Source organism: Triturus cristatus, chromosome 7, assembly GCF_964204655.1.
Source record: "Triturus cristatus chromosome 7, aTriCri1.1, whole genome shotgun sequence".
Taxonomy (NCBI): Eukaryota; Metazoa; Chordata; class Amphibia; order Caudata; family Salamandridae; genus Triturus; species Triturus cristatus.
This window is the reverse complement of record NC_140590.1, coordinates 1,120,549,648-1,120,566,556: the sequence shown is the minus strand read 5'-3', so window position 1 is coordinate 1,120,566,556 and position 16,909 is coordinate 1,120,549,648. Positions and strand designations below refer to the sequence as shown.

Genomic DNA, 16,909 nt, shown 5'->3' with positions numbered 1-16,909 from the left:
GCCGATCACGATCCGGTAAAAAATGTCCCCGTACGACTCGTATCGGGTCTTTTTACCGTACGAATCGTACAAGTGCCGTACGAACTGGTAATCACGATTCGCATGGTAAAAAGTCCATACGAACCGCACTGGGAATATTTCCCCACACGTCCTTGGGTCGGAAAATGTGTCCGACACGTCCTTGTACGATTCACCGTACAAACGTGAAAGGTGAAGTCCGACCGGGGAATCACGATCCATCCCGGGCGTCCGAATGTACAACCGTATGGTGAAAAGACCGTCCGCACCGAACTCCCATAACAACCATGGAGACGTCCAAACAGGTGCCCGGTACGTGCCGTACCCCCCCCAGCCCCCGTAGGTACGCGCCGACCCCCCCCCCCAGCCCCCGTAGGTACGCGCCGACCCCCCCTGTGTGCACACCCGTGTACGGTGCGTACCCCCCGTGTACGTTCGAGTCGTACCCCCCCGTGTACGTTCGAGTCGAACCCCCCCGTGTACGTTCGAGTCGTACCCCCACCCGTGTATGTACGGTGCGTACCCCCCCGTGTACGTTCGAGTCGTACCCCCCCGTGTACGTTCGAGTCGAACCCCCCCGTGTAAGTTCGAGTCGTACCCCCCCGTGTACGTTCGAGTCGTACCCCCCCGTGTACGTTCGAGTCGAACCCCCCCGTGTAAGTTCGAGTCGTACCCCCACCCGTGTATGTACGGTGCGTACCCCCCGTGTACGTTCGAGTCGTACCCCCCCGTGTACGTTCGAGTCGAACCCCCCCGTGTACGTTCGAGTCGTACCCCCACCCGTGTATGTACGGTGCGTACCCCCAGCGCGTAGCGCTGGGGGTACGCACCGTACATACATGGGTGGGGGTTCGACTCGAACGTACACGGGGGGGTACGACTCGAACGTACACGGGGGGTACGCACCGTACACGGGTGTGCACACAGGGGGGGTCGGCGCGTACCTACGGGGGCTGGGGGGGGGGTCGGCGCGTACCTACGGGGGCTGGGGGGGGGTCGGCGCGTACCTACGGGGGCTGGGGGGGGGTCGGCGCATACCTACGGGGGCTGGGGGGGGTACGGTGCGTACCGGGCCACCTACTCTGGTCGATTTGCGCCGTACTTCGCTTTTGCGGCACTTTTTGGGTGCCGTGAAAATATTGCCGTCCGGACTGCTGTCGGTTCGAATCGTAATTCCTGGTTCGTGAAACGCTGCCTGAAAGCGTCCCGACGTCACGTCGCAGCATTCCCGGATCACATTCGTATGTATATTTTCGTCAGTCGGTGTTTTTTACGATTCGTACGGAAATGGTGTTTCCGTGCGAATCGTAATTCCATGTTTGTAAAGTTTTACGACCGGGTACGAGTCGGACGGGGAATTCGCTCCGACCGACGGTTCGTACGCGGTTTTTACCGGATCGTAATCGGCACCTGAATGTGTTGAGCGGTTAGTGCATCACTAATGCTGTTGAAAGGTAGCTCACTCAAAACTGTGTTTCAACCCTGATGCTTGGATGTAATAACAGTGAAAAAAGCACTTGAGTGCTGAGGAGGGACACCTGACAAGTCCCGGGGATTAGCTGGTGTGTAGAGGGAGCATCAGAGAAGAACCTGTCTGTGTTGCCCTGCGGGTGGGAGCCCGCACAAAGCAGTGCTCGGCAGGGGCTCCTCCAAACACCAGTGAACCACTCCAGCCCCCGCCTCGTGCTAGCCATTGCCTCTCAGCGCTGAGGTATCACGCCCTTCCACCAGCCAGGGAGGAGGTAGCGCACCAGCGCCAGAAACAAAGGCTGCGGTCCGAGATGGCTTCCCTAAGCCTCAGCTTCTTCTGCAAAAAGAGCATCAGCAGGAATGTGACAGTGGAGTGGAAGAACCTGATCACAGTGTGCAGGTAAATCCTGGGGCAGGGTTGGCTGCGGGGCAGCGGGCAGTGTGGGGCACACAGCTGTGGGTGGGCAGCAGAGGCTACCGTGACTGCTCGCAGCAGTGCTCCCTTCTTCTTCTCAGAAGTGCCCCTCTGTCTGGAGATGACTTCATGTTTGCGCCCTTCTATCTGTACAGATTGATGTGAACAGGCTTTACCATAACCCAGAGTCTGAGGGGTAATGTCACCCGAGCTTGCAAGCTTCTGGTGCTTGCCATGGCAGAATGTGCAGGGGCATGAGGGACGTGTAGAGGTATTATGAGTACGAGTGTGAGTTGAAGGTGCGTACAGAGTGAGGAGTATGAGGGACGTGTAGCGGCAGTGTGAGTGCTAGGGGCCGGTGCATGGAGTGTGAGCAGGTGTAGAGGCAGTGTGCGAGGGGCAGGTGCATGCAGTGTGAGGGAAACGTAGAGGCAGTTTGTGGCAGGTGTGCGAGGGGCAGGTGCATGCAGTGTGAGGGAAACATAAAGGCTGTTTGTGGCAGGTGTGTGAGGGCAGTTGCATGCAGTGTGAGGGAGATGTAAAGGCAGTGTGAGCTGGTGTGCGAGGGCAGGTACATGCAGTGTGAGGGAGATGTGGAGGCAGTGTGAGCAGGTGTGCGAGGGGCAGGTGCATGTAGTGTGAGGGAGGTGTAGAGGCAGTGTGAGCAGGTGTGCAAGGGGCAGGTGCATGCAGTGTGAGGGAGGTGTAGAGGCAGTGTGAACAGGTGTGTGAGGGGCAGGTGCATGCAGTGTGAGGGAGGTGTAGAGGCAGTGTGAACAGGTGTGTGAGGGGCAGGTGCATGCAGTATGAGGGAGGTATAGAGGCAGTGTGTTTAAGGAGTTAGGGGCAGGTAGAGGCAGTACGAGGGTGTGTGACAAGGGTATACAGAGAGAAGCACGAGTAGAGGCAGTGTAGGTAGTGGTGCTTAGGGTATGTATGGAGATAATGTGGGAAAGTGTGTGGGACATCTGCAGAAACAGCAGTTGTGAGGAGCATGTGTAAATGTGTGTAAGAGACTGGAGTGTACAAAGGGCACAGCTTCCAGGAGCCTCCAGATCCTTCAGTGGCCCTCATTCAGCCAAGGCCAATGATTATCTGTGCGATATGGGAGACTAAGTGGGCCTTCTTCGCATTCTGCAGGGTTTGCTCTCATTGTGTGTTACTCTGCTGACAGTATGGAGTGTGAGATCTGAAATGCTCAGCATGCTCAAAGCAAGAGGGTGCATGTGTGAAGACTGCATATGTGTTAGGGGGCATGAGTGAAGACTGCATGTGTGTCAGGGGGGCATGTGTGAAGACTGCAGGTGTATCAGGGGGCATGTGTGAAGATTGCATGTGTCAGGGGGCATGCGTGAAGACTGCATTTGTGTCGGGGGCATGTGTAAAGACTGCATGTGTGTCAGGGGGCATGTGTAAAAACTGCATGTGTGTCTGGAGGGCATGTTGAGAGACTGCATGTGTGTCTGTGGGCATGTCGAGAGACTGCATGTGTGTCTGGGGGGCATGTAGAGAGACTGCATGTGTATCAGGGGCAAGTGTGCAGAGAAAAACTTGTTGCGTATTGCAGTTGAGGTATTGTACAGTAATTTCTATTCCGGTACACATTGCATTTAGGAGTTTTCACAGCTAACGGCACTACTCTGGTTTTTGTACAATAAACTTCGGCAGGCTTACTGATCGACATGTGGATTTTGGTTCTGTAAGAATAAACATCCGCACATTAGTATCTGGTAAGGGGACAAACGCGTAATTGAGAGGGATATGTCAGACCTGATACATATCAACCCAGCATTGTTGGATATTATTGAGTAGAATAAATATCAGCCCAGCCACCTGGCCAGGTGGAGTGAGGGGCATCTGAGGTGCACTTATGAAAACAGAAAAACTAGCGTACAATGGAATTTCTGCATTTGCAAGTTTGTTGCTTACAGGGTTTTCACTGTTTCTTGGTGATGCGCCTGCAGAAGTGTCCTCCACAGGCTGCGTTCCATTGTGGAAACGCATACATTTGCTGTGGTAGAAAGCAGGAGTATTTATTTTATTTTGTCCATTAGTTGACTGGAGTAGATACCTGTCCTAACAGAAGTTGTGTGCATAGTTGGAAATGCAGTGCCAAAGACCAGAACACAGCATTGCTCGGTAACTCAAAGAAATTGTGGTGATAGAAGCCAGGTGGGTGACCTCCAGATACATGCTCTACAAGACAAACAACGTAATAAGGGCATTCTGGCTAACCAATGAGCATTGTAGTATTCTCATATCCTTTAATGGACCCCTAAAGAACTTTATGTGTGGGAGGTGTTGGTAGACGTGTTGACTAAGATTGTCATTAGGTATATATTTATGCAATGCAGTATTTGTGGGAAGAGGAGAGAGATTATTCTGGCATTATCATTCTTGAACCAGGTGGACATGATTTGAGTTTTTCAACTAAGTGAGGGAGGTGATGGATTGAAGCTAGAATAAATGTTTCAATGAAGTGGCAGAGAGCTTGAAATATATGAATTTAGGAGGAGCAAAGGGGGATTTGAGTAAGCAGGTAAAGGTTGGCTGAGTGTAATGGAAGGCATTGCCTCATAGATTGTGAGGGGTAGGATGGAGATGTACTGTTCATGGCTTGAGACACCAGGCTGGATTCTTTTTACTGTACCATGCAAGTGATTTGTCTGCCATCTGTCCACTTACTTGATGTTGGTGTGATGAGGATTGTGTGTGTCTTGGCAGACGTTGAAGATTCATGTTGAAATAATGTATAATTTGATTAGGGAGAAAAAAATGAATATGTGAAAATTCCACCAGTTGGGAATTGTGGTGGTCCAGCCTACTGGAGACCACTATATTTATCAGTAGCAAATTAGCATAAAAAAGGAGATATTGGAAAATGTTCTCGTTATTGAGCAGTGAAGGTATGACTCTGTTAAGGTTCTTGTAGAGAATGATGCCAGTCTCTATTTGACGTTAAATTGTACTCCAAGGTTCCTGGATGTTGTCAAGATGTCAGTCAAGTGCATAGGAGGCTGATCTAGCTGGGAAGTAGAGGATCTTGGTGGAGTTGAGCACTAGGTAGGAGAGTGCTTTTTATGTAAAGTAGTAAAGACAAGGGCTTTATAGGAAGAAAAGCAGAAACATGTGGATATTTGTTGCCTATAGATGTGATATGAAACTAATTTCAGTAATGACTTAACCAAAGGAGAGATCGTTCATGGATGCCAGCTGGGTTATTGCGCCTGCTGCGGAGGTGCTGATACAACCGCAGATTGGAATCCGGCCAACTTGCCATTCTGTGGTGGCCCACGAAGCACCAAAGTGCTTTAATGCTAACGTCAGCTCTCAGCCTTGAGATATCGTTCTGTTGGCGCTATATAAATGGTTTAAAAGTTAGTGGTTGTCTGCCACAGGATCAGTTTCTGACCTGGAAGTTGTGGAAAGTGCCCCAGGGCTGTGTTTTCTCGGCTCTTTCTAGCTAAGATGATGGATGGTGCCAGTGGGGGAGGGGGTGGCGCTGAAGATGCCTCCAGCCCCTGGAGTCATCAGGTAGCTAGCTGCAGGAGAGATAAGAAATGGAGCGACGTCCGCGCAGCGCACAAAGGCGGTGGATGAAGACTTTCCCCCGGGTACCCCGGTGGGAGGCGGGTGGGGGGAGGGAAGGTCAGTCGCTGGTGAGGGTGTGCAGTAGCTGTTCTGGGAGGTCTGGGCACAGCAGCATCCCTCCAGGCCAAGCTCCGGAGACAGTAGCTTCTCTTGGACCAGCTGCTGGTAATGGATGGATGGGCAGAGGGGAGGCGGTGTGGGAGGGGAAGATGAAAGAGGCTGGGCATGGGCAGGGGAAGGAAGTCGAGACACAGAGTACACAGTGAAAGAGGGGAGAGGTAGGGGCGAGGGAGCTGAGAAGAGGAGGAACGTAGGAAGAAGTGTTTGCGAAGGGGGGTTGTTAAAATAGGGGTGGCGTTGAGAGAAGAGGAAAACACAAAGAAATCTAAAATTCAAAAACAAAATAAAAGGATTGTGGATGCTAGTACGCCTGTCTTTTAAATTATTGCCTCCTAAGAAATAATGAGTCTAGGCTTTCAAAAACTCATCATGCTAGCACTCTGTTGCCCAACTTAGCGCTCATGCATTCATCCATCCATTGACTCATTTGTGCATTCCCACCCTTATATAGCTACAGAAAGTTTCCAGACAGACTCCAACACTTATGCAAGATAAATTGAAAGAATAAACATAGGACAAACATGAGCTTTCAATAAATACAAATAAACCTATCTGCAGGTAGGCATCTTACAATGGTTTTGTGCATGGTGTTTGATAGTTTTGAAGTTCCTTCATGGCTGCCACCAGAGCTTTAAGAGGGCAGAGTAACTCTGAGTCTCAGACCTGGTAGTGGTTAAACGCTAACATAGAAATGGGTCCTCACTGGGGCCTTTAGGTATGCCCTTAACTTTACAGACAAAAACACTGATCGATTTCTGGGCAATTAATTTAAAACATGGTATTGTAATCGAAGTCAGCAACTTATTTCCCGTTTTTTAAATATTTTACATATTTTACTTTATCGTCCATTCACTACAAGTTTTTGTTATTTTTTATGTTATGTTTCTGTAGTTTTTTGAAGCATAATACTCTGTATATTGTAAACTTTGAGCTGAGTTGCATCCGTATGTTTATAATGGACTACGATTGATAGTTTTGCAGTCGAGGCTGAGGAAAGTGAGAGTTCCTCACAGGGGCTGTAAATGGGTGAAAAGGTGCTCACAATACATGGACATCCAATCCTTGGCCTCTCTGCAGAGAGCAAATATTATTAGTCACGTATGTCTGTTGCATAACTGTGATTCTTTGCAAACTTGTGTGAAGGAGATAAACAAAGGTCAAAATATGGGCAAATACAGTGCCTAGAGGTGAGTGGGGGCTATTTGTATGTGTGTGCTGGGATGGTAAAGTGATGGAGACTGAAGAAGTATACAATCAGAGTAGAGTGAAAGGATGGTGTTGAAGAGGAAAGAGATAGGGTGTAAGATGTGCACATGGGGATTTCTAAAGATTTGAAGAGAAAAAGGGCACAAGTGTCTAACAGACTGCATAGGAATGAGTTGTGAAAGGAAGATCAGTCAGACCCATAATTTCCAAGGCCACTCTCCTTTACGAAACTCCACCTCATTTTTCACCACATTTTAAGCCCTGGCCACCACGAACCAATGTGTTGACCATCTTCGAATGGTAATACAGTGTAATTATGGATAATACCATACCATGACGGCCGCCTGGACTAAAGGCTGTGGCTTCGCAGGATGCGGTGCACTGCAGATTAAATAAATGGCAGGCAAGCAGCCTTCAGCGCTCTCTGGGGAGCTATAGTGTGCTCTAAAGACAATTACAATAAAAGGGTGAGAAGGAAAGAAACCATTGGAAAAATTGGAAAACTGAACAACTGGCCCACCAGTCCTGTCGCTGAAGTGCTCTTATTTTCAAGTGGATGTGCCTATGATCAGAAAAGTGCTGGGACTCATTTGGTACCAAAGCCAGTGTCTGAAATCAGCGACCCATTTCCCCACACTGAATGGCATCATGGCTACAAACAGAGAACTTCAGCCATTGGCTCTCTTGCACTGGTTTTATGGCTCTGGAAGTGGCAGTATTTTTCTGATCTAATTTCTTTCCTTCTCCTATTTTCTAAATGTGTATTTATATACATCTCTCTCTCTCTCTCTTTCTCTCTCTCTCTCTCTCTCTCTCTCTCTCTCTCTCTCTCTCTCTCTCTCTCTATATATATATATATATATATATATATATATATATATATATATATATATATATATATATATATATATTATTTAATTTTTTTCACTAAAAAAAACATAGGTCTCAGGGAGGTTATAGTTAGAAATTAGCATTTAAATAACCTTTGAAATTCACTAAATAAACCATAGGTTTCAGGGATGTTATAGTTAGAAATTAGCATTTAAAAAACATTTGAAACTCACTGAAAAAACCATAGGTTTCAGGCACATTATAGTTAGAAATTAGCATTTAATAAACCTTAGAAATTCACTGAAAAAACCATAGGTTTCAGGGATGTTATAGTTAGTTGGACATTTTACTCGTACAAAACCAGAGAAATTTGTCCGTTATACTTAATAGAGGTAACTATAACTTGCGCCCCGCAAAGCACTGATGATGATGTCACATATTAAATCACTTATAACATGGTCATTGACATCACTGATGACATCACTGATGACATCATCCATGTGATAATCTGATGCACCTCCTCAAACCCTAATAAAATCTTTGATACACCCACTCCAAAATACAGACTACAATATCAAAACCATAGACACTCCAACACCAATACCTACATACCCACTCACTGATTCTTAGGTCTACATACCAATCTACTCACTCACCCATACAGTCACTCATACTTTCAGTCACTCATCAGTACAGGACTATCATATGCACTCATACACCTATATAGACACTCACACACTGCCAATCACCCATAGAGTTACTCAGACACCTAGTCAGTCATGCAAATAATTAATCACACTCCCATTTACTCACCTATACAGTTATACACACACCACCTCACTTACTCAAACAGATATTAACACATACTTATGCTCTTATACAATTACTGATACAAGCACACATCCATACAGACACTCTCACATTCACTCACTCTCACTTATAGTCATTTATATATTCCAACACTCACGTATACTACCTTTCACATATGTAATTACTCACACATGTACCACTGAGACATTCATTTACTCACCAACACACCCATACACATACTCACCTACTCATACAGTCCATCACAGATGCACTCTTGAATCCATACACCCAGTTGATCACCCACTCACACATCTATGCACAGATTCACCCGCCACCCACACAAAGACTCAGGCACCCATACATATACTTAGACAACCAATCAATTACCCATATAGACACTCATGTAGCTATTCACCAACCCATGCAGCCGCTTATACACCAACTGACAGACTGATACAGACATTTACACACTTTACTCACTAACCCATGCATTCAGTAACATACGCTTATACAATCAGTCATGCACCTACTAAATCATCCATTCAGACACTTATACACCCACTCATTCTTCAATACACCTTAGCATATATATATATATATATATATATATATAAAACATATTTAAACTTTAAAGAAACACACATTCACTGGATTATGTCATCAGTGATGTCATATGTGATGGCATCAGTGATGTCATCAGTGATGTCACTGACCATGTCATGAGTGATGTAGTATGTGACGTCATCAGCAGTGAATTGCGGGGGTGTGAGTTATAGTTAGCTCTACTACCTATAATTGCCAAATTTCTTTGGTTTTGTATGAGTGAAATATCCAACTAACTATAACGTCCCTAAAACCTATGGCATTTCGATGGTACAACCACCTTGCTCACAAAGCGTAGACACCATTACAAAGTTACTTTATACTGCCATGGGTACCACGCACATAGGCACAGGTTGAAAAGAAATACTTCCATTTTCTTTGTTCTCTTATTAAATACAAAACAAAATTGCATAACTTATACACATATGCTACCTGTGCAATTACTGTATGTTCCTTCTTTATAAAATTATCGAAATTGATTTTATACATTATATAAAATAGAAATTGAAATACATTTTACTAAAGACAGGATTTATGTCACACACACATATATATAGAGAGAGAGAGAGACAAAGAGAGAGAGAGATAATATATAGACATATAGATATAGATTCATATAGATATAGGGATAGATATATATTTTTGTAAAATTTGGTAGCATACCTTACAGCTGTTTATCTATATCGCTTAAGAAAATTGAGATGGAGCTTCACTGATGTGCTCTTCTGACGGCCCAATGGAGTGAGAAATTTCTACAGTTTGGCAATTTGACTGCCCACCAGATTCAGAATCAAATGGACAGTTTTCACTGTCTCTAACCACCAAGTAAAGCTTGGTAATAAGTGGCAGTGACAACTGCAAAATGACCCCCATAGCATAGGAGACAACTCCCAACATGTGGTAGACAAAATTCTGCTTTGAGATTTCTTTTTTGAAAAAACTAAAACATGTAAAAAGTTTAATGAAGGGTAACATAATTTTAATACTGTAACAGGGACTGCTGCCATAGCAGTTCTTGACAATGTTAAGAAATGCCTGCTGGGCTGACGGACACCTCTAAACCTGGTGGGCAGAGGACCCTCGCTATGGTAGGTGCAATGTAGTCTGTTATACCAATGGATTCACCTCTGTCCGCAAAATTCTGGCCCTTTGTGGAAGTGACTCTGTTCATCATTTCACTTATAAACAGAATAAAAATAATGTAATTAAAATAATATGTTGTGCATCTAAACAAGATTGATGTCAAGTACTGCATCATCCAGTGGCCTTTTCAAATGAGTGAGGTCTCTTGTAGCACATGAATACACACTCATTGGACAAGAGCTCAAGAGATCCTCACTCTAGTTGTGGACTGACTATCCAGTAGAAGGGCCATTTTTTAGAGTTTGTGATGCAGCGCTGTGCAGCTAATCACCTTGCTGCGCCACACCAGAGGTAAAGGGTGGAAACGCACAGTATTCATCCAATACAGCGCAATTCTATCCTAACCCATTGTACTGGTGCTGTTTTGTCTGCCAAGCGCCAATGCTGGTACCTTTCCACCATGGTGCTAGGGTGCCTTTGTTGCATGCAGAGGAGTTTTTGTGCACCTACCTACACACAAACAATCCTGAGAGTTTTTTCATCAACAGAATTACACCGAGTTTGGAAGGAAGGTAGATTTTGATTCACAGATCATGCTTTCAGTTATCCGGTGTAAGTCTGTTAAGTAGTTGTTGTGAAAATTAAGGAAATTCTAATTTGTTTATCAGTGATTGCGACTAATTCACGACAATTTCATGATTAATCACAAATCCTTAAGCCAACAGTCGAGGATCCAATCACAGACCCACTCAAAACTCATACACCCATTCAAAGAGCCACTGAGTCATTTATTAATCCTCTGACAGACCTACTCAAACACTCGCAAGTCTAGTTACAGACCCACTCTGAGACTGACGCTCCCACTCACAAATGTGCTCAGACACTCATGAATCCACTTGCAGATCCTCTGAGACACTTATAAACCCAGTTCAGATCCACTCAGACACTCATGCACCCATTTTTCCGTCCAGTGGGTCGAGCTGCAGGCATGTCTTAAGAGTCAATGGGAATTAACATGGGAAACATACTTTTCGGAACCTTCCTTTTTCTCAGCCCCTGCTTGATGAAACGCCCCAAGAAATAAGAATAATAAAGTGTGGTCTAATAGAGTACATCAATTGCTCCTCTATGTTTAATACTGAATACTTTCAGATTCTTGGTCTCTTAATCAGTGAGATTTAAAGTATGAAAGAGAAAAATGTCAGAATTCAAAGTTTGTTAAGGCCTGTTGAGATGCTGGATAGGGGAAAGGGTGCTAATGGTGTTTGGTGAACCTCTCACAAAGTACATACAGAAAGGAAGAGGACCAAAGAGTATCATGTTTAATGAAAGAGCAGCAACAGTGTAATGATATGTTATGCTGCAAGGAATAGGTCTGTGTGTCCCACTTTGGGAACTGCTTCTCTGATGGGAATACATTTTGAAAGCCACACTTCATATGAAAATAATTCTTCAAATGAAGTGTAAGGAAAACAAAGATTGTGTCTGTTTTATAATAGATTTACCAAGTAAGGATTTCTATCAATGACCCTGATCTCTTAATATTTCCATTTGCAGGGTGGTCACAGTGGAGGCTTCTTGGTAAAATAAACCTTTCTTTTAACCATATTTCCAAAATTATCTATGTCTGTGAAGTGACATTGATTCTAACTTGTTCCTTTACTTTTCCTTCTGCAGAGCTTATGAGTGCCGGTAAAAAACCTTTATTTTACTATGTGTATTACAATGCACTGTTTAAGGTAGCATCCATTTTCACTGGTTTAAATCCAGAGCTGGAGCGGGTATTGTTTTCACTTTGCTGAGCTCTGTTCACAGTACCACTTGATTGAAGAAAAACACATTTCAATACAGCCTGTATGAATTAATGTCACTGGATCCATGGATGTGATGTGACACAGTTCTGGACTTTAACAATTCAGAGCAAGAAGCAATCCCCTCACCCAATCCACAATAATCTACATTTAGTGTAAACTTTGTGGTCTCCTTGAAGATTACTCCACACTTACTTTAGATGCATTTCCCAAGCACATGCTAATATTGAGGTGATATGTTCATAGTGTTGATAGAGTATTGTTTTTCATCTGCAATGAGCTTCGCTGTTACTAGTGGTTTTATTCACCTTGAATATAAACACTGCTTCCACATTTACAAAGTCAACTATTGTATACCTTCATTATAATGAACTGGTTGCACCCAATGTGTATGTACCATTGAATTTGTATAGATACGTTTTATATTCTAAGAATTCTTTGCCACGGAAAAAAAGATTACAGCCCTTTTCAGCCATGTGGCTCAGTGCACAGATGTTCTAAGGTGGAGCCAGAAAATATATGTGCCACTGTGGAATATTTGTGTGGAGAACAGCAGGTGTTGATGAAACATCAGTCTGTGGAACTAATTAGGAGTAATATGGTACTGGAATGGATTTAGCACATGGTAAATTCACGTCATAGCACCATTACAAAGTAGTAAAATCAGTTTAGATCCATGGCATGGGTAATAACGATTTGAGGACAATTTGTTTAGTTATAACATCATATGGAAGTCGCAACTGCATGGGTTATTTCTTTGACCAGGTGGTAAATGTATGCAGGGGCTCACACATGGGATGGGAAGTGGTTGAAGGTGGTGGGTAGATTGGGTGGGATTTTTTTTCTAACAAGGGACAACATGTATGTTTCCCCTCATAGAGAAAAAGGGGAATGTGACTTGGCTACTACAGAAAAATTCTCATGATATTTTTCAGGTCAGTTTTACATGCTGCAAAAATCAGGTCAAGCTCTTCCACATCGGGTAACACTAAATGTGGGAAAACCTAACCTGTTTTAATATGGTGGAGCAAAATTAATGAATAAAAGCATGCATTAAATGTGTTCCTCCTTACTTGTATTCAGGTCCGATGTCTCTTAACTTTTAAGCAACTTTGAGTACTACATAACCATTAGGTGTTCAGGCCTTTCAGAGAGGATCTGGGCAGCAGACATAGCCCAAATGTCAATTGTTATGTATTTTGTAAATTAATTGGATATTATAAACAGGATTACATAGCAATTGTGATATATTTAAAAAAAAAAACAATTTAAATAGAAACAAGTCTTTTGAGTGTAACCCTGGGTGTAGTGGGCGTAGTGGGGCTACGTGGAGCATCGCGTAGTGTGGCCAAATCTATGCACACTCACGTGCTCCGCGTAGCCCCACTACGCGCCGCCCGCCTCCCGCCCGCCCTCCTTTTAAAATAAGTTAAACTATGATAAAAAAATAAAATAAAATGCCTTACCTGCAGCACGGCGTCCCGGGGCTCCCTCTTCCTCGTTGACAACTTCTTTTCTCGCAAGAAATGCGCATGCGCGGGCGTCCGCGCATGCGCATTTGTGAAAAGAAGTTGTCGTCAACGAGGAAGACGGAGCCCCCGGACGCTGCGCAGGTAAGGCATTTTTATTTTATTTTTTTATCATAGTTTACCTGATTTTAAAAGGAGGGCGGGCGGGAGGCGGGCGGCGGGCAGCACGCAGGCAGCGCTACGAACACTCCGTGGGCGAAGCGGAGAACTACGCCCGGGCTTATTTGAGTGCAGTTATTTCAGTATAGCATTGTAGGGTTTGGTTTGTCTTTAGTAAAACGTGATGTAAATGTTTAAATATGATGTTCAGAAGGCGGCGTTTCAGTGAATGCTGTTGTTTTGCTGTTTTAAGATGTGCATTGTGAATTGTAAAGCAAGACGTTTTGGAAATGCATTCAAGGAGGAACAGCTAACAATGGGCCTTAAGAGCAATTGGAAATTTCAGGGCTTTTATGAAGACTCAAATTTAAAAAAGTACTGTAGTAAAGTTTAGAAGTGTGGATTAGACAGTAATTGTCTAAAATCACTGGTATGCTAACAGTTGAGGGGAAAAAAATCATAGACAAGCCTGCAGTTGGATACAATCAATACTTCAAGGAGTTTTGGTATACCTGAAATAATGGGAAAAAAGTATGTGTTTGACATCACCCTTATGATAAAAAATATTTTAAAACTACTGCGTTTTGTGCAATAAAAGCAAGAAAAACTAGCTACATTTTCTCTAAAGAGCATCAAAATGGTTTGGTATGGGAGTGTTAGAATACACACACAGACACACACACGTACAACAATTTAAATGCTGGTTGACGAAGGAGGCATTGAGAACTGACTGATGCTGAGATTGTTGGTGTTTCATTGAGTAGTTTCTTTAGGTATGTATGTACTTCTATTATTTCACACAAATCAATTATTTGCTATTTTCTGTAATTTCCTTTTAGTAACGCCTGGCCGGGTATCTACATCACCTGGAAGATTCTGAACAGAATTGAATGTTAATTGCTTGATTCTTCTCTTTCCTGGCTCTTAATTCAAGGACTCAGCTTCCAGATTCAGATATGCGTGTGATTGACCAACATTCTACTGTGGTCCTGCTGTCTCATCTAAATAATGTGTAATAAAATAGCTAATGCATCCCACTTTCTCTGTGTCCCTGGTGTTGATTGGGTCCTCCGTGGCTTAGTGATGCTTTATAGGGTTAGAGAGCAAGATCTGAAAACACCAGACATCTATTGAGAACAGAGTACCCTTGCGATGCACCATATCTTGTATCACACTAAATGAGCATGTCCACTAGGCAACACCAGGTCATGTTTGACACCTGCTATTCTGACATTTTACTATTTTACTAGTATGTTAAGGTCCAAACCCATAGCGCCAATGATGCACAATGTTCTGAGCTACAAGGCCAGAAATGGATGGAAGTGTCACACACTACTTGGGGTACTTATGAATGCGATCTATAATGCTAGTTGGAAAATTGAACTTTGGTGTCAAAATGCAGTGCTGCGAAATGGGTTGAGCTGTTTCATCATCATCATAAGACTTTATTTCGATAATCCAAGATCATAAAAGTGCAAATACAAACAAAACCAATTGGTACTATAGATGCTATATACATACATCCCAAAATTTCCAAAGTGCAAAACATTATGCACTAAAGTCCCAATTTTTCACATAACCCATCAGCAGATTCTCTATTTCCACTAAACACGGGACACATCCTGCTGTTCCTGGGGTACCTTATACACTAGCCTGTGCAGATGTTTGAAAATAAAGTGTAGATTTAATTAGTGTCCTCACCAGGATCTTTTCCACCCAAATGGATGTGCAAATAGTAAATTCTAAAGACTTAGTAAATAACTGTGAATTCTAAAGACTTAGGGCCTCATTTATGGCATTTTGACAAAGGGCAGCGCAACAAAGCAGCTTGCTGCACTGCTCTACGCCAAAGTGAAAGTGCAGGCATGCACTGTATTTAAGCAATACAGTGCATTCCTGTCTTTTCTGCCTGCACTGGTGTCATTTTGGCAGCCTAGTGTCAACGTATGCACCGTTTGAACATGGTGAAAGGGGGCTTCCATTGCAGGCAGGATTGTTTTTGTGAAGGAAGAGTCACCTTCATGCACAAAAACAATCCTATGAGTCATTTTCTTGTTTCTATATGTGCTTCAGAATGCTGCACACATGGAAAGACTAAAGAATTAGGAGAAATTAACATATTTCTCCTGGTTACGCCTCATCTCGGGAGGACTCCGGATTTGAAGCTTTGACCGGTTTACATCAATTTGTAAATATGGGGCAGTGTCAAATTCCATGGGTGTTGCGCGAGAAAACCCTCTGGGTGCACTGTATGGTGACACAGAGATTTGAGTTGCATCCCCTCACTCATGATTTATGAGGCCACTCAAAACCATGCAGGGTGGCTTTGCATGGCTTCATAAATCTTTATGAGAGCCCTGCGTCATGCACTATAGGTGGTGCAAAAGTGACACAACGCTTTTATAAATATGCACCTTAATGTGCAATTTTCAAATTTTTCAGTGCAAGTGTTAGAATAAAAGGGCTAGTACGTCTAACACCCACATATGGGTTCAAAGCAATAGACATGTGTATACATAACAAAGTAGCAGTGGGCCATATCCATTTGTGAGGGTTTTATCAAATTGGCTCTTTGGCTAGTGTATAACATGTACCTATACATCTGAGTTGAAACACTGCTAAAATATGTATGAATTAAAGATCTATCTTATATACATGGATAAATATCAGGGGTTAAATTTCATGATGAACTATCTACTTGCAGTTCAGATTAAATTAAGAGTGAAATGGAGAAGAACTCATCTGATCCTTGTTACATAACTACCTTAACAATTCCTAGTTGGTTGCTTGGGTACACTTTGAACGACCAGATCCAGGCAACCATAAGGTATTTAGAAACAGCAAATACCACCGACCTAGAGGAATCTCTCCTTAAAATCCTAAGTGCCCCCAGGTGACGTCTAGGGCCAAGATTCTTACACAATGGCAGTAGTCATTTTGTCCTCTGGGAACCATGAGCATGGAAATAAAATATATACATGTATGAGGTTTATTCTCCAATAGCCCTCCACATACTGGGCACTTTTTCCCCACACCTTGGTCACAGACCTACTTTGCACAGAAGACTCTCATTGGGAGGGACGGGTACCCTAATTGTACAAACAGTTTCTGAGCTGGGGGGGGGGGGGGGGTTGAGTGTAATTTCATCACCTGTCCTTTCATACATAGGGAGCATTTTAAAGTTAGTAAATTCATTAGTTAAGATGCCTCTATTACTGCACATTGTCTCTGCAGAAATGTACTTACAATATGCTACTTTGATTGCCGTTTCCTAAATGACACCATTTCTCTTTCCCACCCCATACTTGCATGTTCTCGTAATT

The 16,909-nt window shown here is 43.6% G+C and overlaps 1 protein-coding gene across 3 annotated transcripts in view; it reads left to right on the top strand.

Moving 5' to 3' along the window:
• LOC146811194 (uncharacterized) overlaps window positions 1–16,909 on the top strand; it is a 172,658-nt gene that overhangs the window by 56,186 nt on the left and 99,563 nt on the right. The window contains exons 16-18 of one of the 3 annotated variants that reach the window (XM_085618231.1): window positions 11,705–11,728; window positions 11,825–11,839; window positions 14,426–14,623. In XM_085618231.1, the coding sequence (XP_085474357.1) occupies window positions 11,705–11,728; window positions 11,825–11,833 (33 nt within the window). In that variant the 3' untranslated portion in view covers window positions 11,834–11,839; window positions 14,426–14,623. Of the gene's footprint in view, window positions 1–11,704; window positions 11,729–11,824; window positions 11,840–14,425; window positions 14,624–16,909 lie in introns of those variants that run through there. The other 2 variants (XM_085618232.1, XM_085618233.1) reach the window with 2 other exon arrangements.